Source organism: Glycine soja, chromosome 4 (genome assembly GCF_004193775.1).
Source record: "Glycine soja cultivar W05 chromosome 4, ASM419377v2, whole genome shotgun sequence".
NCBI classification, from domain to species: Eukaryota; Viridiplantae; Streptophyta; class Magnoliopsida; order Fabales; family Fabaceae; genus Glycine; species Glycine soja.
The window spans coordinates 5434508-5456955 of NC_041005.1; the positions used below are offsets into that span (position 1 = coordinate 5434508).

Below are 22448 nucleotides of genomic sequence, written 5' to 3' on the forward strand. Positions count from 1 at the left end.
TACCCTCGACCTCGACAATCACATTCACATGCATCTTGTCCTGCTCTTTTTCTTTTCTTTTTGAGTTTTTTGTTGTGTATAATCCAGACCTTGGTGATGCACCATTACGTGTTTTGTAAAAAAGCTCGTAAGTGCTCAAGATGAGATATCGGTCCCATGTATGTTCTACACCATGCTCTTTAATCTCGAATATTATTATTGGTGCCGGCGTGTGATTTGTATTACCATTACACTAATAAAGATTGCATATAATGATGAGACTATTTGCACAATTTGTTGCTAGGAGAAATCTTTCGGCATTTTGGGAATCCATTTTAGAGTGTGTTTGCCTGTTTGGAATCTTCGTGGATGTTATTTTTTGCATCAACAATGAAGCCACTCTCTATAACTTTTCACTTCCTTTTCTAATTTAATATGAAAGTATAAACATATTCACTTTTCAAAGGTCATTCCAAATACGCACTTAACCATTGTCTTACCATGCGGACATCTTTTTCTTTGGGCACAAAAAACAACCATATTAACCAAATAATTGGGTAGAAGCGATTAATTTATTAAATTTAAAATTAAATCGTTCAAGTATTATTTTAATTTAATCTTCAAAGAAAATGATTTTTTTGGTCAGATTTTACTTATTTATAAGTTAAGTTTTAGATTAGTTAGAATATTTTTTCATTTATAAGCTGAAGATTTAGGGAAAAAATACAATAATATTTTTTAAAATAAAAACAGCTCTAGATAAAAAATTTTGAGGCCCAAATACTCAACTAGGAGCAGGGGTGTTGCTAGGTGCACTCAGCATTATTGTTGATGCACTCAACAATTAAGGAGAAAAGACTGAAATATCCTTGATCTGTAAGCCTTTTAAGTTAATCCGTAGAAGTCTTACGAATCAATTTAATCTGTAAGTCTTTTACGGATCCGTATATACTTAATATCATCATACAGATCAACTTGATTCGTAAAAAGCTTACAGATCAAGTTGATCCATAAGGATTCTATGGATCAAGTTGATCTATAAGCCTTTTACGGATCAAGTTGATCCATATACGCTTAATATCAACATACAGATCAACTTAATCCATAAAAGACTTACAGATCAACTTGATCCGTACGATTTATGAATCACCCTCATGCACACCCATCACAAATACAAAGAAAGTATAGGGGCATTTTTGACATTTTAAAAAAATACTGGGTGCACCAGCAATAATGCAGGGTGCACTGAGGAGCAGTTGTCCTGCATGGTTCAGCCCAGCCCAGCCCAGCCCAGCCCGGGCCATTTACCAATACAGTATACTAGTTGTCTAGCGTACCGTTTGGCTTTCCCTGATGCTGTTTTACAGAAGACGACAGTTAGGTGTAGCTGTTTCTTTAACTTTCTCCTTTTTTTCTCCCTCAATTGAGTCCCAAAGCAAACGCACTACACTCTACAGTATAGAGAGAGCACCACAACACAATACGAGATGAGAATTGTTTTTTCATTGGATAGAACACGTGTACACTATACATAAAACAAACGCACTGCGCTCGTGGCTTTTCTTAGCCACGTTGCCGCTTCTACTCTTAACGTGCGCCCCTCCACCGTACCCACCACGGCACAGATTCCGCCTTGTCCGATCCGATCGGCGAAACCCTTGTCCTCGGCGGTGCCGTCACTCTCATAATCCCGATTCCTACCACTGAGCTCAGATAATCATATTATGATCTTCAAATTGTAGAGAGACAGAGAATTCTAGGCTGTGACGACGACGACGAAGAAGATGCAGAGACGAAGTCCTCCGAAGCACAGGCACGACGGGACTTCGCCGCTGCCTCTCGGCATGGATTGGAGCCCTGCGCCTCGAAAATGGGTTAGTTTCTTATTCTTCTAATGTAATTGTAGTTTTATTCGCGCGATTGAATGAACTGGTTCTATTTTCTTCGATCAACCTCCTTGTCAATACTCTTCTCACTTCGTACGTGACGACCAAAGAGTTAATTGTTGCTCCCTAGGTATCTATTGTCGTGATTCGATTGATGCGCGTGATCATATGAACTGTGTTTTGCGATCGTTAGTGTGAATTTGATTCAGTGTGTAGAGTGTGTCATTTTAGGTGTTTAAAATGCAAAGGAGACCTAGGTTATAGTTACTTTTAGCTCTAAGTTGTGGAGATCATTGCTTCTTGATCACTTGGAGGCCATGTTCCTTATGCTATGTTCCTATGATTGGCAAGGAAAGGGGAGAAATTATTGTATGATCTGTGACCACCGCGTGTCAATGGTCCGGTTAATTTCCAGGTGGAAAGTGACTGAGTTTTATTAACTCTTTATCGTAAATTGAAACAATCGGTACATGTCACACGAAGATTGGCTAGGACTATGGTCGGTCTTGGACGGTACAATAATTTCTCAGAAAAGGGAGAGAAAATTGTCTCTAACTTGTGTTTTGACCATTGGAAAGTCTCGTATGCTTGCCTCGCTTCCTAGGATGCTTTTTATATGCCTATTGTGGTTTTTAGATGAAACCTAACAAGGCATCAAAGTCTATAACTCATTTTCATTGTCTCTATGGTTTGGGGAGGAGATCTCTATTGTTTCCGCAGTTTCTTTTTGTATATCACTTGGTTCATTAGGCACATGTGGAGGGATTTATGCACCCTTTTTTTTTAGTTTCCTTCCTTGGAAAGTCCAACATCGTCTGCTTCAATTACTAGGGTGCAGTTTATATATACTTGTTGTGCAATTTCACTTGATATCAATTGTTTTTATGATAAAATCTAACATGTTTTCAAAGCCTATAGTTCATTTCTGTGGTTTGTGGAGGGGATCTTTACTTTATTCGTTGTTTCCTTCGTGTATCACTTGGTTTGGCAGGCATTGAAATCTGATAGGGTATCAAAGTCTGTAGCCCATTTCTATTGCTTTTGTGGTTTGTGGAGGGGATCTCAACCATTTCCATAGTTTCCTTCGTGTATTGCCTAGTTCGGCTGGCATCTATGGAGGGGAGTCTCAGAAAGTCCCACATACCCCTGCCTTAATGGAGTGTGGTTGATATTCTTATTTCTGTTGCTTTTCTGGTTTTGTGGAGGTGATCTCTACCATTTCTGTAGTTTCCTTCGTGTATTGCCTAGTCCAGCAAGTATCTATGGAGGGGAGTGTTGGAAGGTCCCACATTCTTGTCTTAATTAATGGAGTGTGGTTGATATTCCTATTGTGTAACTTCACTTAATTTCAATTGATTTTAAGAGGAAATCTAACAGAGTATCAAAGCCTATAGCCCATTTCCATTGCTTTTGTGGTTTGTGAAGGGGATCTCTATGGTTTTCATAGTTTCCTTTGTGTATCACTTAGTCCAGCAGCCATCAATGGAGAGTAGTGTAAGAAAGTCCCACATCGCCCATCTCAATTACTTGGATGCAGTTTATACACCTTTTGGACAATTTCACTTAATGCCAATTGGTTTAAGATGAAATATAACGTGGAAGTTTCTTAATTAGCTAAAGAGAGGGTGTCATATTTTGTGGGAAATTTTCCATTAGATAATGGTTTACATAGTTTACTGGCATTAAATGCAAATTATGGAATATTTTCAAAGATGAAAACTTCTTGAGAACCTTTGACATTATTCTTCAAGCAAATTAGAGGTGCATGAGGAAAATTTTGTTATATATTTGTATGTTCTTCATCTCACAAGGACGATATGCATTCAATTGTTTTAAAAATCTAAATAAGTGGTGGCTCTTTCTCACAATTTTTTTTCTGGCTTGCAATTTTGTCAAGAATTCTCTTCAATCTTAATTCACCAGTACAACCATATTTCAAGAATATTTTCTGGTATCCTAAGCTAATATTTCCTCCCATTTCCATTTTCAGGTATTATTTGATAGCTCATATTTTTGTGACTTTTATGCATATTCTTGAAAATGGTTCCCTTTGTGCAATTATTATTTTGTATTTGACTTCCTTCTAATTTTGAAGTCCCCTATTGTACAGAATGGGCGAGATACAGTGTGGCCACACAATCATCTTACTGGTTGGAGTTATTGTGTCACAATACCTTCTTGGGCCTTTGTTCCAAAATCAAGGAATTCAGATCCTATAGTGGTAAAGTTTATTGATATCCCAATTTTCGTTCATAACCAGATTTAGGAGTAACTTTGTACCACCTTTCTAGTTTGGATTTGTTAGGATTAGAAGTATTATACTCAGTTTGAAGCAAGTGGAAATTATCATATAGGTTTAAAAGTTTTGTTTAAATTTGTGTGATTTGTAAAGTGAGACTATAAGTTAACAATGGTGAAGAGAATAGTGCAGAAATTCATCCCATCTTTTCAGAGATGCAACGAGAGAAATGTATAAATGTTGAAGGAGTTAATTCACGTTGATTCAAAACTTAACACCTAATATAATGTTTGACCATTGTGGGAGTTTCCTTTATAATATAATAATAGGGAGTTTCCTTTATAATATAATAATATAGTATATATGAGACACTGTTAACACTGAATTTGAAAGATGCAACTATAGTGTATTTTTTATTCTCTTTGTACTGTTTGTGCATAGTCTAACTACTTCAAATATCCAGTGGTAAATGATTTTATTCATATCAACCACAACTTTCTAACATCACTGCAATCCTTGCATCACTGTCTCTCTTTGCCAATAGTTAGAATTGTCTAATGTTGCCACCATTATTTTCAGCGTCTTACATGCAATTTAAGTCTACAGCATTTGTTGTTATGATCATATACTGCATCCCTGACTTCCTTTCTTTTTTATAAGTTGGGATGCAAGCAAGTGTTTAAATTTTAAAATTGATGGTAAATTCTAACCAGGACATATGCTAGTGAATAAGCAAGATGTCTTATAGAAAAGATGAAATGAGGTGACTTAGGAATTAATTGTTTACAGATTTCCACATTTCAATCATTTATAGTTTGTTGTGGAATAATAGCTTCTCTGTGAGTGTTCATTTTTAACATCATTAAGGGACAGTTCTACAGGGTTCAAGTTGGTGTACAGTCACCGGAAGGGATTACAAAGGTCCATGGAGTCTTGAGAAGGTTCAATGATTTTCTAAAGTTGTTTGCTGATGTAAGTTTATCCTTTTTAACTACATCTTGATTTTTCTATTTCATGTACTTGCACTTCAACCCTGATACTGACAACTGAGTTCTCATTTAAGCATCATCATCTCTCTACACACATATTGGTCGGTACCCATTTTAGTGTTTAATGCTTACTCCAATTTTAGCCATTGATTTATTTTCATCCATAAGACCATTCAATTTATTATAGTGTGACAGTAATAAGGGATTGGCAAGATCTTTAAGGAAGAAATATTTTAACTCATCTGATACTCTCTCAAGGAGGGGGTTTTCTCCATGCAGTGAAAAGAGTGGGAAAATACGCCAACAGTGGTGAAAGAGTCCGCTGGTTTTATCCATTTCTACGTCCTTTAAAACTAATAGAGGACTAATGACCCTAATTTTGTTTTGGTAAACAATGTAGCTGTTTTACTTTGTTAAGTAAATGATGAAATGTCCTTTATCAAATCTGAAATGGCTTAGTTTCTAATTAATTTACTTAGACATTATGGGAATGCAAATTGAAAGGTTAACAAGTATCAAGATTCGAGAGTAGTATATTCTATCTGAAGAAGAAATAGTATAAGGTGTAGTATGGAAGTTTGAAAACAGGAAACTTAGCCATTACAAAACTGACGGCAAAGTTCTAAATTTGAAACATTACAAGATCTAAAGAAAATCAGCATTAACTTTTCATGTGGAAAACAGACATGGATGGGAAGTTTTCAAAATATTATGCCTTTCAATCAATGGACAGCCATGGTGGTCTGACAACAACATGAGAGAAACCAACCCTTTTTTGCACCGATGGTAGATATGGATGAGAAAAAGTCTTCTTCTGGAAACTGGAAATTCTTTCAAGTATTTCTCAATTCTTCAAGAAAGAATAATTTTGGTTATTAGATTAAAATAGAACCAGTGGGTTATAAGTGTTTTAAGACATATGTTACCTGTGCTATGTGTGCACTTGTGCGTGTATGATATATATAGATAAATATTTTGCATCTGTGTCTATGCTTGTTTAGGTTACTCTGATTTTTAGACTTTTGCCCCATACTGTCTTTGTAGATTAAAAAGGAGTTTCCCAGGAAAAATATCCCTCCAGCACCACCCAAGGGACTCTTGCGGTTGAAAAGCCGAGCTTTGTTAGAAGAGGTCAGAAATGTCTTAGCTCACTACAGTTCCAATTGTTTCATCTATGACATTATGGACCTGCATATTGCATCATGCTTGAATTTCCTTATTTTATAAGAACATACTTGGCCTAGATGCTTAGCAACTGTAGATTACTAGCACCTAGAAATTTAGGTAAGGTATGTATTTGATTACTATTGATCAACTCCTCAATACCTGTCATTGTCTTGTAAAAATGAGCCCATTGATGTATTTACCCAAAAAGATGGTAGCATTTATGTGCTTTTGGATTTCTGCTAGAGCTTATTATATTTCTTTTCACCAAATCCTTTCGTTGAATCTGTCTATAACTTCCTAATTGCTATCTTTTCTCTTCGACCTAACAGCAAGAATAAGTGCCAGCTTTGTATGTGATTGCAACCAGGTCAAGTTTTCAGCGTGAATTTCAGTTCCAATATTGATAAAGAACTTTTACAGAGCCAATTTATATCTGATGAACTGCCTTGTATTTTTAATTGGTTGTTGAACAATTATTTGAATTGGATAAGGATACTCGTAGAAATTTTGGGACATAAAAAATGTAGATGAAAATTAGCTCCATGTTCTCTTTATTTATGTAGAGGTAAAGAGATTATAGATCATTAAAAATTTTCTAGAAATATGTGTAGCAGGTTTCTTAATATTCACCCATAGGTTGGGTTAACTAACTGTAACTGAATATGTTTCAATAGCTGTTATCTATATACTGCTTTGGACAACTAGACAGCTGGCTCCATCTAATTTTATGACCCCTACTTACAAATTTCATGTCACAATTAGATTGAGCTATCTGTGCAGTTGTGGACAGTTGTGAATGCAAGAGTTGAATTAGTGGTTGTAAATTTTAACACATACTTTTGCTACAGAGAAGGTGCTCTTTGGAGGAGTGGATCACCAAACTATTATCTGACATTGATATATCACGATGTGCTGCCGTGGCGTCATTTCTTGAACTAGAAGCAGCTGCTAGATCTTGTATGTGATTATCTTTTGCAACTTGCACTTAGTTTCCTCAAACATGTCAGTTTGGTCTGTTTTGTGCTAATTGATTGTTAGCTTTCCCAAATTTTGATATTTTATACCTCATTTAATCACTTAGCATTCCAAGATGCAAGCCAGCAGAATTCTGAAACAGACCCCGATTCCAATAACACAGTTTATTCTGTGCAATCACCTCTCCAGTCGAGTTTATCATTATTCGCTGGCAGTTCATCTGTTGCCTCAGATTATGGTAGTGATACTGCATATGAGCCATCTGACCTAGGAACACCAAGAATTGGACGGGACGATAATTCTGAAGTTGGCACAGATGATCTAACATTAGATGAAGATATGACGAATCCAATAGAAAAGCTTGTGAAATATGGCATATCAAATATTGACGAAGGTTTGTTTATGGGTCAGACTATTCTAGAGCAATTGGAAGGCCTTCCTAGGCATAAAGCAAATGCCAGACATGTGAACTATGCTGCAGAAAAGGTAAAAAATAATGGTAATGTATATGATTCCTCACTTTTAGCTAATAATACCATGGAGCTTTTCTCTGAGCCTGGGCATGCTAAGGTTGTTGCTCATGTTCGTAAGCTTTCAAGTGAGAGTGTTGGAAGTGATGGAAGCTCAATACGAGGTAGTGACATGTCTAATTTTGGGATTCCAAATTCATCTGGTGATGGCTCTCATGACCTTCCTGGATCTGCTTTGGTTTCAAGAGAGACAGATATTATGGGCCACACAAAGTTGAAGTCTACTGGTGATACTCAATTAGTCCTTCCACTAGATCAACGCAATAAATTGAACAGGATTCTTTCAACCATGCAGCGAAGGCTAGGCACTGCAAAAACTGATATGGAGGACCTTATAGTTAGATTAAATCAAGAAATAGCTGCAAAGGATTTTCTTGCAACAAAGGTACATGAGTGGGCATGCATTTCCTTGTAAATTATTTTATATATTTTTTAGTTTGCCTGTATTTGAGATTGATGAGACAACTCAAGTTGAAAAATAAATATATCTATAATCTGTGGATATTTATGGAATTTATGGTTCTATAACAAGCATATTATCTCAATTTTTTTTTTATATAGATATTAAGTGTGTCTATAATTGATTGGATCTGTTCAGGTCAAGGATTTGGAAGTAGAACTTGAAACTACCAAACAGAAAAATAAGGAGAACTTGCAGCAGGCTATTCTAATTGAGAGAGAAAGGTTTACTCAAATGCAGTGGAATATGGAGGAACTTAGACGACAATCATTGGAAATGGAGATAAAACTAAAGTCTGAATTGGTATGACATTTTTGCATTTATTTTACATATATTAAACTTTTCTTTTTAGGACTTGTTGATTTCAATAATGGCTCATGACATGATATCCAGGGGCGAAATTCTTATCAGGATTTGACAAAGGAATCAATTGTTCAGCAGAATGATGTACTGTTGGAGAATTTAGATGCTACTAAGGAGCAGCTGGAAATTTTGTCAAAACAGTATGGAGAGCTAGAAGCCAAATCCAAAGCAGATGTTAAAGTTCTGGTTAAAGAGGTCAAATCTCTCCGTAATTCCCAAACAAAGTTAAAGAAAGAACTTAGTGAGTCTATAAAGGAACACAGTGAAACTGAGGTAGGTTATAACTTATAAGTCTGCACATGTCATATTTTGTAGGAGCTTATTCCTCAACAGTGTATATATTTTCCTCGGAAAAATAGCTTTGTCAATTTTCTTGTCTTATTCTAAATTAGTAGGACTTTTAACATACATATATGAAACTCACATTCTTCATTTGACTGTTTTTGCTTTCAGATATTGCACTAGAGTCTCCTTTCTTATTTATTTTTTCTTATGTTATGTATTTATTTGTTTTCCCTACCCAAGTTTTTCTTTCTCTATCTCTTCAGTGGGAAGTTAAATGTTAATGTAATGAGCAGGACTTCATCTTGAAAGCTTAAATTTTCTAATAGCAATTCTCCCTCACTGCACTCCATAATATTCCTCGTTTGATATATGGACATAAAAGCCCAGAATGTAAGACATATGATGCTATGCTTGTATTTCTCATGTATTTAGAAACTACTTCTGCACGAAAGAGAGAAGAGGGAGCAGGCAGAAGTGGCTCGGAGAATACTGCTGGAGAAATGCAGGGTTCTTTTCAACCAGCTTCAAGAGTGCAATGTCAGTCTTCCTTACGAATACGAAGGTAGGACAATTGTGAATTCATCATCATCAACTGATGCTTTTAATCAATTAACGACATCTGATGACCAAATGGACATCCTACTAGCAGAGGTACAAATTATATCTTTCTGTGTCTTTCTATTTTCTTTTCAGTTGTAGAGTTGAGTTGTAGCTACTTTTTTTAATGCAACACATTTAGAGAATCCAGCGAACCTTCCTATTCATTTTAAGATAAAGAGTTTATTTAAATTTGACCAGGTAGAAAACTTAGAGAAGGACTACGGAAGTGCAGCTTGCAATGTAGATAAAACGAATGACATAAAAGATGGTGTAATCTGTGATGATGAAGTGAGAAAGATCATAGCAGATTTGTTCATCGATAATGTTAGATTGAGAAAACAGACAAACCGCGTCACAAGGCATGCCCTCAAATTGGATATGACAGCAAGTGATGATTCCCCTTCAGTGGAAACTGTAACAAGTATTGAGAAATATATGTGAAGTGCTAATATATATATTGTTCTTCGGCTTTTGACCAAGAGCCCACTGTTTCTTATCCCGGTGGATGATCATTTGCCGTTCCCAATAGGTGAGTTAATATACTGAGTGCAGTAGCTCCCCTAATGTATTTCAACTTGTACTACGAGTTTTTACTTTACACACGTATACGAGCCTTGCACCACATTTTTTTATGAACTTAAAATAATGAAAAGCCGGAACTCATCAAAGGTAAAATTATGTCTACTCTTGCTTTTTTATTTTTCGTTACCATTTTTTATTAATAAAACACATTTTATAGCTGTGGTCATGGAGAAGCACTGGCAGCAGTGTGGGGGTGGGGGTGGGATGGGGAGGGCTTAAAGTGTCAACCGTGATCTTGTCTTACAACCTCATTTCTTAATGAACTTCATACTTGTCATTAGTAATAATATACTATGTTTGATAAATTTTTTAGAGAAAGCAGGAATAAAGTGCTGTTGTTATCATCATGGAAATAGAGTGCTTTTTTTTTTTTTCTTTTTGCTTTATAATTATAAAACAGTTGATTAGCATGTTTATTTATAATGAATTTTTGAAAACCATACCTTATCTTTATGGCTTCAACACTTATACGAACTTGTTAATGCGATTAACTTTATGATTGTGATTGGTTAGTGTATTTATTTAAAATAATTATCAGTACATAATAGGTGGGTGCAAGTTTTAATATATTTTTGCAGAGGGAATTCGTGTTATGACTTTAGGTTTATTGTACGAATGGGGTTGCAAAAAAAATAAAAAATTCATGCCATTGCCAAGTCTAATTCAGTTTTGAAGTTCAGTTTCGAAATACTCAAGAAAATGATAATTTGGTCCAAGAAACACCAGTATAATTTTCTATTAAGTTTCGTCTTTCTCGGACCATGTATATACGTCATAGTTGAAAACTATTTGTTTCTGTAAAAAGTGGTGTTACTAGATTCGTATAGTTTTATCAGATTATATTTTTAATTAACTTATTTTAAATCAAAACAAATGAATTAAATTTGTGGTTCTAAATTTATAGCGTTATTTTTTTAGTAAACATTGTTTAAGAATTAATATGTGCTTTAAAGTATAGTATCCACATATTAAAAGTATATTGGAACATTAGTTATACCGATAGATTAGTTGAATTAGCCATTTAGTCTTTTTGGTTTCTTAGAATAAGTTGAATTTTGACTTTGTATTCAAAGAGGCTTACACACATATAACTATAGTTTTTACGTTCATTTTCAAATCTTTAAATGGTAAAAAAAATATTTATAAAATCCTTTTTTATATTTATAAATAATTAATAATAGTAATTAACTCAAACAATTTGTTTGTGCGTCTATTGCTCTAATTTTTAAGTTTAAATGAATTTTCAAACAAATATGCAAAAACATACAATTTGGTTAAATTACTTTTTTAGGTTTAATTTGACCTTCATTATTTTAATGTTCAATTCGGTCTGGTGTTTTTAAAACTGATTCAATTAAATTTTTTTTTAAAAAAAATTCAATTAAATTCTTTATTTTTGTAAAATAAGTTTTATTTTTTCTTATTTTCCTTCCATTTGCTCTGAAATTTTTTAAAAATAAGACCAAAACCAAATTGGACACATCTTAAAAATAAAGGATATAATTAAACCTTTTAAAAATAAAAGACATAATTGAACCATTGAGGAAATAAATGAATTTTTATTTTAGTTTAGAGATTTTTACATTTAGTTTAACAAGACAAAATGTCATGAAATTGTTTTCTCAACCACTCGAAATAGTTATTAAATTGGAACTATATTTGAATAAATTTCTTTGTGAAAAAATATTATTTTGATGACATTTGGGGAAATAAATTAATGGTTTTTTTAATACTAAAGTGTTTATCCTTATTTACTTATGAAATCATAATGTATTTATTAAAAAAAAAGTTATAAGAAAACATTACAAAACAAATAGTTGTGTATAGGAAAAATCTAATGTGTTGATTTATTCAAAATCATTAAAAGAAAGAATGATATATAAAATAAAAATTAATGTTGGATGTGTTTTACTGAGTGAAAAACAACCAAAACAAACACCCAATGGAGGGTGTGTCAAGTATTGAACCACAACGTTAGGCAACATTACTAATGTTGAGTGATGAACGTGTGGCAAAATTGTAGTGATAAAAGAGTAAAATTGCTTTGTTTTGTAAGTAAAAAATCTTATGCTTTGAATATTAGAAAATAAAAAATGACTTGAAATTTTAAAACTCCACAAATGTATATCTTTTGTTTCATAAATTCTGTATTTGGTAAGACATGGGCAAGGTTGATTTATTTTTACTTTGATTATATATACTGAAAAGTTCTCTTACTAAATCGTAACTGAACTAATTAAACATAATTAAATGAATCACGTTAATAAGTTCCAAGTATAAAATTTGATTTTTAAAACAACTCACATCTTTATTTTATATAAATTTTATAAATATATATTTTTCTTTTTTTATATATAAATAGAATATAATAATTTCCTTATCTACGAATATTCCAAAAATAATTGAAGAAATGTGACCTTAAATTGACATTTTATAAAATGCCATAAAATCCATCCCTTCTTTAATGATTGTTATTGTTCTAAACTGCTGGCCACATAACATGATGGCTAACATGTACAAAGATAAAAAGATATGAAAAGGGGGAACATTTCCCAGGATGATATTTGGCAATTGCCATGAACACAACTCTCCATCAGCCGAAAACTTAAGGATCACATTATGGCCTGTGTTTCTCACACTAAGCGTCCTTTTTGTATGTCAGTTCAAGATCGAACCAACATCACATCTGCATGAATATGTATATAACTTTTAGAGAAATCCATGCACATATAAGGATAATATCACAAAAATGAAAAACTAGTGTTAGAGAAAAGAAACTAGATTTCTATAGGTCTTTTTCCTATCCATGGGGTAAAAGCAACCATGTTGGCCCCTCGGTGCAAATCAAGAACCAACCACGGGAAGCTTAGGAAGATGTCTTTTTTTATTTTAGTCTGAGAAGTACATTTTTAAGATAGTGTAGGGTTATATACCACATGACTGAAAAATGGTTAAATTTGTTTCTAGTCCTATCAATGTTCTTTTTTAGTCTCTTAAAATTATTTTCTCTCTTTTTGTTCTCATTTATGAAAATGTGTCATCTGATCTTTATTTTCATAATCAATTGACCAAAATGTGACATTTTTTTTTTGTGAAGAACAAGGATCACATCTAACATATTTTCATAAATAAAAGACTAAAATAAAATTGTTTATTTTTTAAGAACTAAAAATAAGCATTATCATGTTTGAAGAGACTAAGAACATTTTTAATCCGTTAAAAAATAAAAATTAATGGTGCATGTTTAGTAACACTTATTTTTAAAAGTGATTATTTAAAAAAAAAACTAAAAAACAGTACATATATGTTTGATTATAATCTCATTTGTTTTATTTTAAAAAATAATTATAACTTGATGCTTAACCCTAAAAATGTACTCATTTTAGAGGGCTCACTAGCTAACTGTTGAGCCACTTTAGGACATTACCTTAAAAGGTGCCAGCAAGAGTCTAAAGTAGTTAAGAAAAAGCTAAAGATGTTTGAAATATGTTCACAATATCGTGAGACCACGAAGCAAAACGAATAGAGTTATTAAAGCCCAAACGGTTAGTTTACGCAACCATTTTACAAGTGTATTTTTAGAAAGAATTTCCATTTCAGGAATTAGTGTTGGCTTGGCGTACCTCAGTAACATTTATCTGCTTGAGCTTGACATTTATCTGCTTTACGTGGCTCAACAAGAACATAAAGTGGCTTTCCAATACTCCTGCACTGCCCCTGAAATTAAGAGAAGGCTTAATTTAAATTTCATTTGCATAATCTCAAGAAATTTAAAAATTTAAAGGAAGGTGAAAAATTATATATTACAAAATATTGTCATCGGAAATCATCTAAAATGAAATTACAATATGGTAGATGATAAAAAGTAACAAATACATTCGCCGCTTTCAATTAAGAGCGTGGTGTTTGATTTTTTATGTACAAGCTTAATTAAAAAACTACAATATTTTTTTTCACCATTTTCAAGATTAAAATAAAATATATATTCGTGTTGTCTAAAAAGAATTTATAGATGGTACTTTTACATATTCTGACAAAAATTCACGTATAACAAGCAAGATTTCGCTGCTCTTCTTATGCATTACCTTATAATTTTTCAAAAACAAGATATTTTTGTAATTGTTGGTAAAAAAAATTGAAGACAAATAATATTTTTTCAAAACAAAAAGACCAAAATAATTCAGGTTCCAACAATAATAGAGAATTCCTTTTCAGTGTTTTGCCATTATCTAGAAGTTAAAAATATTCTTATGTACTTTAAGATAAAAACTGGTCACTCGTGATCATAAACCAATCCAGCATTTTCGGTTAAGAATTTTTAACTTTGGGATTTTACCTTGAACAGCATAGAAATTTCCGAGAGAGATTAAGTAGCAAAACAAGCTAACTTACAAAAGCTAATAAGTGATTATTACCTTGACATCAGGCACACCAATGACACAAGCACATTCCACCACTTCAGCCCCAACACGTTCTACAAAACAAGTTGCAAGAAACCACAATATATATAGCAAAGTTGGGACCACATGCATTGAACAATCACTAGTGAAATAAAAGAAGGAAAGAATATATAGACAAAAAGTAACACCCTCCCCCACCCCAAAAAGAGGCTGAAAAATAAATCACCTAGAAGTTTTACTCCTGCTGACAGAGTTCCACCTGTGGCCACCAAGTCATCAATTATTATGGCCCGTTCACCGGGCTGGGCAGCACCAACATGCAACTCCAAGCAATCAGTTCCATATTCTAGAGCATATTTTTCTGAAATTACTTCACCTAAACATAAACCATGCCAGGGTTAATTTAGGCAAAAATGTGGAGGGCCCAACAAAAAGGCTGAAGTAAAGGTACTAAACTACTAAAAAAAATTCATTTGAAATTAAAGTAAGGTTTTTTTTTCCTCCAGCTAACAGCCATTTAGGGTGTGATTAAGCATTTACAGGTGTGCTAGCAAGTGTAAGGGGAAGGGGATTTGGATTGAAGCCTGATTTATAACTAAGTTTGATTCCGTTCACACCAAAGAGATAAGTATAAATTTAATTAATTTTGGAGGAACCAATATGAATTATGAAATTGTTACAAAAGTGAGAATCTTATTGGCTTGAAGCTAGATTTCACTACACATTCAGTTCTATAGTGGAACATATTAGCTGGAATTAGTAATTATTACCTTATTCTGATAACTGATTTTCAATTCGCATTTCATGCTGGTTGCATTTACAAGGCAATTTAAGCACGCCATGACAATAACTAATGATCCCAAATAACTTTAATCAGATGCATGTGCTTTGAAATTTAGTACTTAAACAAGTAGTTGAAAACGAACAATTCTAGTTTTGAACAAAGCACCTTAAGATGAACTGTTGTGAAATTCCTACTACAGAGCATACTCTTTATCCAATTTAGGCCTCTACTAGTTAGTAGGTTAAAAATAAAAATGGAAGAAAGATGCTGAAAAAGACACATTTATCCCCACCTCATGCAACTGTAATTCATGCAATATTGATCAGCATACATAGGACAGAAGTAAGCCTTTGTTTTAATCCAGTTTTCATAAATTGAATGCAGCCATGACTCAATTTGAATTCTTGATGCACCAATTAGTAAAAATTTTGACAAGATTTCTAAATGCAAATCAAGCAATGTAACTCCCACTATTAACACTTCAACACATTAAGCAGTGAACAACCAAAGTAGGACAAGGTCTTTCCATCCCACAGAAACTCAGAGAGTGATCTCCACACATTCTGTTGTTTTAGTCATAGTTTGGTACTTCCAAGTTTCAACTTTAACCAACTGTGTCAAGTTTCAACATTGAGCAAGTTTGGACACAATCTCTAGAATCAACATTCAACAAAACACAAATATACCTGGCAGCTTCCGTGGTTTGCGTAAAGGAACAAACTTTGCACCAATGCCCAACGCAATTGAGGGACCAAACATGAACCCCCTTGCCTCAATTCCTACGTGTAATCAAATTACATTAATAATAAACACAAAAATCAACCAAAGGCAACATCAACAGCAATAGCCCCATTAAATCTATTAAGCCCTCATTAGTTGATGGGTCATTGTTTAAAATGACCACCATGCCTGAGTTTGTTTTCTACATGAGGCTATCATGACAAGACGTGTATGTGGCCTAAATTAAGGTCCATCATTTTTTATCAGTCAAAAATCAGAATCAGAGACTAAGAAAATACTTCGAATATTACAAATGGTACCTACCCACAACCTAACTCTCAAGTCCACCCCTTTAAAAAATATAGTTAGTTCTTACAAAAAAAATTATTACCGTCAAAAAATCGAAACAAGAAGAATAAAATAAAATAACAGAAAACGCGGAAATAAATCCCATAAAATATTTAAAGGGAAGCAAAACTTACTCCAAAAAGATAAAAAAAAAAAATTATAATAAATAACCCGGAAAAGAAAGTTAGAAAAACCCGGAAAAGAAATTGTGTAAAGAAAAACAAAAAAGGGAAGCAAAACTTACTCCAAAAAGATAAAAAAAATAAATCCTATAAAATATTTAAATATTTAAGAAATGAAAAAAATAAAAATAAAAAAACATGAATTAACAGAGACCACTAAGGAACAAGAACAAGATGAAACAAGAACAAGATGGATCTCTTTCTGCAAAGGAAAAGGAGAAACCTTGGTGTCAATACCAACGCCCCAGTAAACAAAATCAGTTCTCAACACAAGAACAAAAGGTATAAAAAAAAATGTCTTTTTATAAAAAAAAAGGGATGCAGTAACGACAGTAGGGAAGAGAAGGTGATGGTAGAGTACAGTACGGTACCAGCAACTACGGAAATGTGCATGTCTCTGTAACGATCGACAAAAATGTCGACGGTGTCTTTAAACGCCTTGTGATCCAACAGCAATGTCGTTATGTCTTGGAACATTATTCCTGCGAATTTCATCACCCCCCATTAGTTTAGCTTAATCCACCAAAACACACTCCTTACAAAAATAATAAAATAAAACTAAATAAAGGGTTGCAGATCTGTTCGGTAAAAAAGGAACTGCAACAACAACAAAACAAGAAAAGGTTTTTATATTTTATTTGTTAAAAAAAGAGGAGGGAGCAGAGATAGCGAAGGAAGGAAGCTTTATTTTGTTGTAGTAATAAAAAAAGAGTGAGAGAGAGAGAGAGAGAGAGAGAGACCATGTTTGGGGAAGTGAGGGACGACTCTGATGGCTTGGGAAATGGCTTGGAGTCTGGGGTCTCCCTTGAGGCCATTCTCTTCGGCGAACATTTTGAAAGGAAAAAAAAGGTGATTTGCTTTGTGGGGGGGGCTTTTTGTGTTGTATTGTGTTTCCCTCCGAAACTGTTACTTTTTAGTGTGGAATGGAAGAAGAGCGAAAGAAAAGGATGGTTTGAGCGTTGTTCAACTTAACAAACTGTGGGCATTTTGTTTGAGCTTATTTATGTCCAGCGTCACCCCCAACCCCAACCCAACACATTCTAACCACGCGATTTTCCCCACTCCACCTCACACGCTCTCTTTAAAAAAACTTAAATAACATTGCTCCCTATTTATAGAGTTTTCTCATTTTATTATTTTAAATAATCTTAATGAGATATTTAAAAATGCAGTTAAAAAAAATGTAACTGTGCTATCATACTCGTGGCAAGTCTATCCAACAAGTTTAGTGCAAATAACACACATGTTAAACATGCTGGAGACATGAATTTGATTTTCACATAATATTATTTTGGAAAGAAAGAAAAATTTATTTCAAATGTAACTAAGTTTTATTGTGAAGGATTATTTTTATATGTAATTCAAAAATATCAAAACTTATAAAATACCTCGAGATCCCACCAAAAGTCGAATGTACTAATTATAATGTTTACAAAAACAAAAATAAAATAATTGTAACAAATCAATAAATTATCACATTATTGTTATGTTAAAACTAATGCTATTATTAAAATATAAGAACCAATATAAATATATATATAAAGAATTAAAACAAAAGAAAAAAGACTAAAACTAAAAACACCTCTAGAGACCGAATGGTTATTTAAGAAAAAAATTACATTCTAATTTCGAACATTATATTATTAATTTAATCATGGTATATTTAAGTTTTTTTTATGTATTTCCAGTTTTTTTATATATAGTTTCGTTTTCCTTTTACATGATCTAATCGCTTTCATAGTTTCAACTTTCGTCGCATTTGCAATTTCTCTCTCTCTCTCGATATATCTTGCTATGAATGTATACACTTAATTAAGATGTTGAAACATTATTCTCCTTAATTATTCTATGAATCTGAATCAGATCGGATAAGATTTTACATGATACTACATTTTTTAATACTAGTATGTGTTAATGTGCATTTAATATTTAATTAATTGTAATAAATGTTTTTGTGCAACCTCAAATTAATGAATTTGTCTATTATTAATATTTTTTAATTTTATTTTCTTAAATCTTAATTATTATTCTAAAATTGTTGGTTGACAATTTTTTTATTTGGCTAATTTTGGTAACGAATAAAACTATGCATGCTCTTTCAAAAAATTATGTGTTAAGGTGCATTTCATGTTTCTATTAAATGTAATAAATATTTTTGTATAACTTCAAATTAATGAATTTCTCTATTTAATATTTTGTAATTTTTTTATTTTTTTTAATTATTGGTTTAAAACTGGTTGACAATTTTTTTATTCAACTAACTTTGTTGACTAATAAGACTATGCATGTTCTCCTATAAATACATGTCTTCAGTTGCATTTAATATTTATATTAAATATAAAAAATTATATAATTTAAAATTAATTAATTTATCTATTTAATATTTTGGTCTAAAACTGTTGGGTTACAAGAAATTTGTTCAGTTAATTTTCGTAACTAATAAGACAGAGCATGCTCTTTTTAAAAAAATGTGTTGAGGTGCATTAAATATTTCTATTAAATGTAAGAAATAATTTTTTACAATTTTAAATGAGTGATTTTTTCTGAAGTAAGATTTCAATATCAAGTTTTGTTGATGAAAAGAATTGTAGTTGAGAGAATAAAATCTATATTAAATGTACTTAGTTAGGTTCTTCAACAAAATAGTTATTGACATAGTCTATGAATATTTCGAACATATAGTATAACAATCCCAAAATTTAGGGAATTTCTCTATATAATATTTTCTAATTTTATTTACTTAATTATTGGTGTAAAACTGTTGGTTGACATTTGTTTTTATTCAGCTAATTCTGGTGACTAATAAAACTATGTATAAGAAGGAGAATCTTTAGCTTTGCTTACAGCTATGAGATGGATGGATCAACTTTCTTATTCGACTGTGATTTTTGAAACTGACTTAAAGGCTTGGTGGATCAAATCAGAAGTCGAAACATGAGTATCAAGAAGATGTTCATTTCTCATCCCTCGTTTAGTATTCAGTTTGCTTGTCGTCGGGATAATTTTGCAGTGCATACCTTAGCTTGATCGTCTAAAGAGAATCTTATAAATAATAGTTGTATCAAACTATTATATCAATGAAAAGCAATTCATTCTCTGTTGTAAAAAAAAAAAAAAACAACTATGCATGTCCTTTGAAAAAAAAAAGTGAGAGAGAGAGACTATGCATGCTCTTTTCTGCAATATCAAATTAACGAATTTCTTTATTAATATTTTATGTTTTCATTTTTTTAATTATTGGTCTAAAATTCTTGCCTAACAAAATTTTATTCAGCTGGTCTTGGTGACTAGCTAATAAGACTATGCATGCTCTTTTGAGAAGAAGAAAAATGCCTAAGGTGAATTTAATATTTCCATTGAATGTAATATATTTTTTTGTACAATAATGGAATTGTGTATTTTTATATTTTATGTTCTTAATAGTACTACACTATTCTAATATTGCTGGTTGACAATTTTTTTTCTTTTCCTAAATTAATTTGGTGACTAATAAATAAGAATAAGAATTTGGTGAAAGCGATATCTCGAAGTTGAAGTTATTTTTTTGCTATTTTGACTTTCTCTGATATTCAAAAAAGTCGTATGGATAGGTCATAGGTGTCGGACATTAGGATACTTACCTTACCGCAATGCGTACAGGAAAGGATTCTAAGGATTTTTTCTTACATGGAACAGATTTGAATCCACGTTAGTACTTTACAATACAAAGTACACACCTTTGCCATTATTTCTTTTTCGAATGAAATGAATTTCTCTATGCTTTTACGATGCTGAAGTATACATAAACGTAAGCCAAAAATTATTTGGAGTAGTAATTTTTTTACATCTTAACAATATAAGCATATAATGACACTGATAATTTCATTCTACAGTATTTTTTTTATTACATTTGCCTGTTTCTTACCGAATTTATCATATATTGTTTTCTTGTCACATTTTTGTTTGACTCCAACTCAATTTTAACGAGAAAAACATAATTTAACTGAGTCCAAGTTTAAAGTTTCCTGCTTTTGTATAATTGGGATTGGGTTCGAGAATATAAACCCTCGCACAGTAAATTGATTTTTATGATAATTAAATAATTTAAATAATACTAACAATTGAATAATAATTAAAATTATATAAGATAATTTAGCTCTTTGATTTCTTATTTTTACAATTAATATTATTTTTTATTATCATTTGAATTAAAATTAAAATAATATTATTAATAATTTAAAATAAATTTTACTTAAATTTATAAAATAAATTAAACTTTAAAGAAAGCAAGGCAATTTTTCCAACCTCGACAAAAATAGAGTTAAATTTTAATTTGTCATCAGATAATTTTTTAGTATGATTTCAAACTCATCCGATTAAAAGTTAGAATGAAGACTACCATATTGTTGGTATGAGTAAACATGGATTCAGATTTTTTAAATAATGACTCATTTTTTAATTTTGTGAATAAAAAAAATATGGTTAAAAGAATAATTTTATTAAATATAAGCAGTCACTTTTTTAATAAAAATTAATCATCAATAAAATCAATAAATATTTTACACTAATGTGTTCTCTTAAGAAAAAAGAAAAAAAAAGTTAAGAACATGATATTCAAACGTATCTCCAGTTCCCCACCCTTATTCCAACCTACACTTACCACTTATGCAACTTGTATATGATATAAACAAGTGGAACATAATATGTGTACATCTCAATATTTGATATCCTTTCATTTTTTCCCTCTTTTTTATCATATCATATCACACATCCATTACATCTATTATTTTTCTTTATTTTTGTTTCTTTCTATCTAAATATAGATGGCATTGAGTGTCCAACAAACATTATTGATGGAGTATTACTGCACAGTCTGCACTGGGATACTCACCAAATTCAAATTGCCTGCCGCATCATATTCATTCAGAGATTTTCGTAAGAGGAAAAGATTTTTTTGGTACAGATAGGTGCAGGGGATTTGAATTCATTTGTCATTATTTTCTTTCTCTATCATTGAGTCTATTTAGGTTTAAAATTAATTTTAAAGATATATAAAAGAGTTTAATTTTCATATATTACCATGATCAATTTTAAAAATTATTTTCATATATTATCATTGAGTCTATTTATTTATTCCCATTCACATCATTTGATTGATTAAAATTAGCTAGTGAGTAACTAAAATCACAATTTTTAATGACAATAAATGTTTGAACATACATGTACTTTTCAGGAGATGATCTTATTAAACTCAAATAAGATTATTATAGACAATAAAAATTTTAAAAAATATATTTAATATATTTATATATCTATTTTTTTTTCCAGATACATATCTAAAACTTCAATCCCACACTATAGATTAAGCTACTAAAATAACTGAACGCTAATTAATTAATGCAATTGTGAGAATAGAAAGCATTAGAAAAATATATATAAAAAAGAGTAACTGATCATTTTGCTTATTGAATGATCGATAATAATTTAGTTCTTAAATTATTCTCTTGTATAAAATACGATTTCATTGCTAAGGAGTAGGAAAGACGCGCAAAAGAAGGAGGTGTGATTGGGTTGGAAGGGAGGGCCCATGAGACGTAAACGCAGAGGAAGGCACTGTTCATGCGCACGCGAGTGTACCATAAAAACATGATAACATGATCATTAATACCTTTAGACCATCTATCACATCCCTCGGATTCAGATTTCCTTTTCTTCTTCACCGTAATCCATATAACCATATCAATTTCACGTGTGCTAACTAGTTATTGTGTCACAGGAGTTTAAGAAATTAATAAATAAATGATACAGTAATAAAAAAATAACGGGTATTTTTTTTTCAAATCCAAGGTATCTTTCAATTAAGAGTTAAAAGATAATTAATCTCTCAACTACTGAAATCTACTTAAAAGGTCAATTTTTCTCAAACATTTTTTCATATACTTAAAGAATAAAAATTATTTAAAGGTAGTTAATCAATTTT

At 31.8% G+C, this 22448-nt stretch overlaps 2 protein-coding genes across 3 annotated transcripts; one reads left to right on the forward strand and one right to left on the reverse strand.

The window, feature by feature from the left end:
• Positions 1-1353: 1353 nt before the first annotated feature.
• On the forward strand, positions 1354-10157 carry LOC114408948 (PX domain-containing protein EREL1-like). 2 transcript variants are annotated; one of them, XM_028372182.1, is made up of 10 exons: positions 1354-1853; positions 3976-4086; positions 4978-5076; positions 6138-6224; positions 7109-7217; positions 7468-8150; positions 8364-8528; positions 8619-8861; positions 9306-9524; positions 9672-10157. In XM_028372182.1, exons 1-10 carry the CDS (start codon positions 1764-1766, stop codon positions 9912-9914), a joined length of 2049 nt encoding a protein of 682 aa, XP_028227983.1. In that variant the 5' UTR covers positions 1354-1763; the 3' UTR covers positions 9915-10157. The 2 variants fall into 2 exon arrangements, with proteins under 2 accessions (XP_028227983.1, XP_028227981.1); XM_028372180.1 differs by having other exon boundaries at positions 1355-1853; positions 7342-8150.
• Positions 10158-12457: 2300 nt separating this feature from the next.
• On the reverse strand, positions 12458-17566 carry LOC114408949 (adenine phosphoribosyltransferase 5-like). Its single transcript, XM_028372183.1, has 7 exons — positions 17230-17566; positions 16861-16971; positions 15926-16018; positions 14682-14831; positions 14471-14529; positions 13679-13772; positions 12458-12741 (listed from the first exon to the last, which is right to left on the reverse strand). Exons 1-6 carry the CDS (start codon positions 17318-17320, stop codon positions 13680-13682), a joined length of 597 nt encoding a protein of 198 aa, XP_028227984.1. The 5' UTR covers positions 17321-17566; the 3' UTR covers positions 12458-12741; position 13679.
• Positions 17567-22448: the final 4882 nt, after the last annotated feature.

Excerpts from the sequence above, each read along its gene's own strand:
- LOC114408948 (XM_028372180.1), top strand. The coding sequence starts at position 1,764 with ATGCAGAGACGAAGTCCTCCGAAGCACAGGCACGACGGGACTTCGCCG. Across the intron at positions 8,151-8,363 it reads AGGATTTTCTTGCAACAAAG|GTCAAGGATTTGGAAGTAGA; the intron begins GTACATGAGTGG and ends GGATCTGTTCAG. Across the intron at positions 8,862-9,305 it reads AGGAACACAGTGAAACTGAG|AAACTACTTCTGCACGAAAG; the intron begins GTAGGTTATAAC and ends TCATGTATTTAG.
- LOC114408949 (XM_028372183.1), bottom strand. The coding sequence starts at position 17,320 with ATGTTCGCCGAAGAGAATGGCCTCAAGGGAGACCCCAGACTCCAAGCC. Across the intron at positions 16,019-16,860 it reads GCACATTTCCGTAGTTGCTG|GAATTGAGGCAAGGGGGTTC; the intron begins GTACCGTACTGT and ends GATTACACGTAG. Across the intron at positions 13,773-14,470 it reads TTGGTGTGCCTGATGTCAAG|GGGCAGTGCAGGAGTATTGG; the intron begins GTAATAATCACT and ends TCTTAATTTCAG.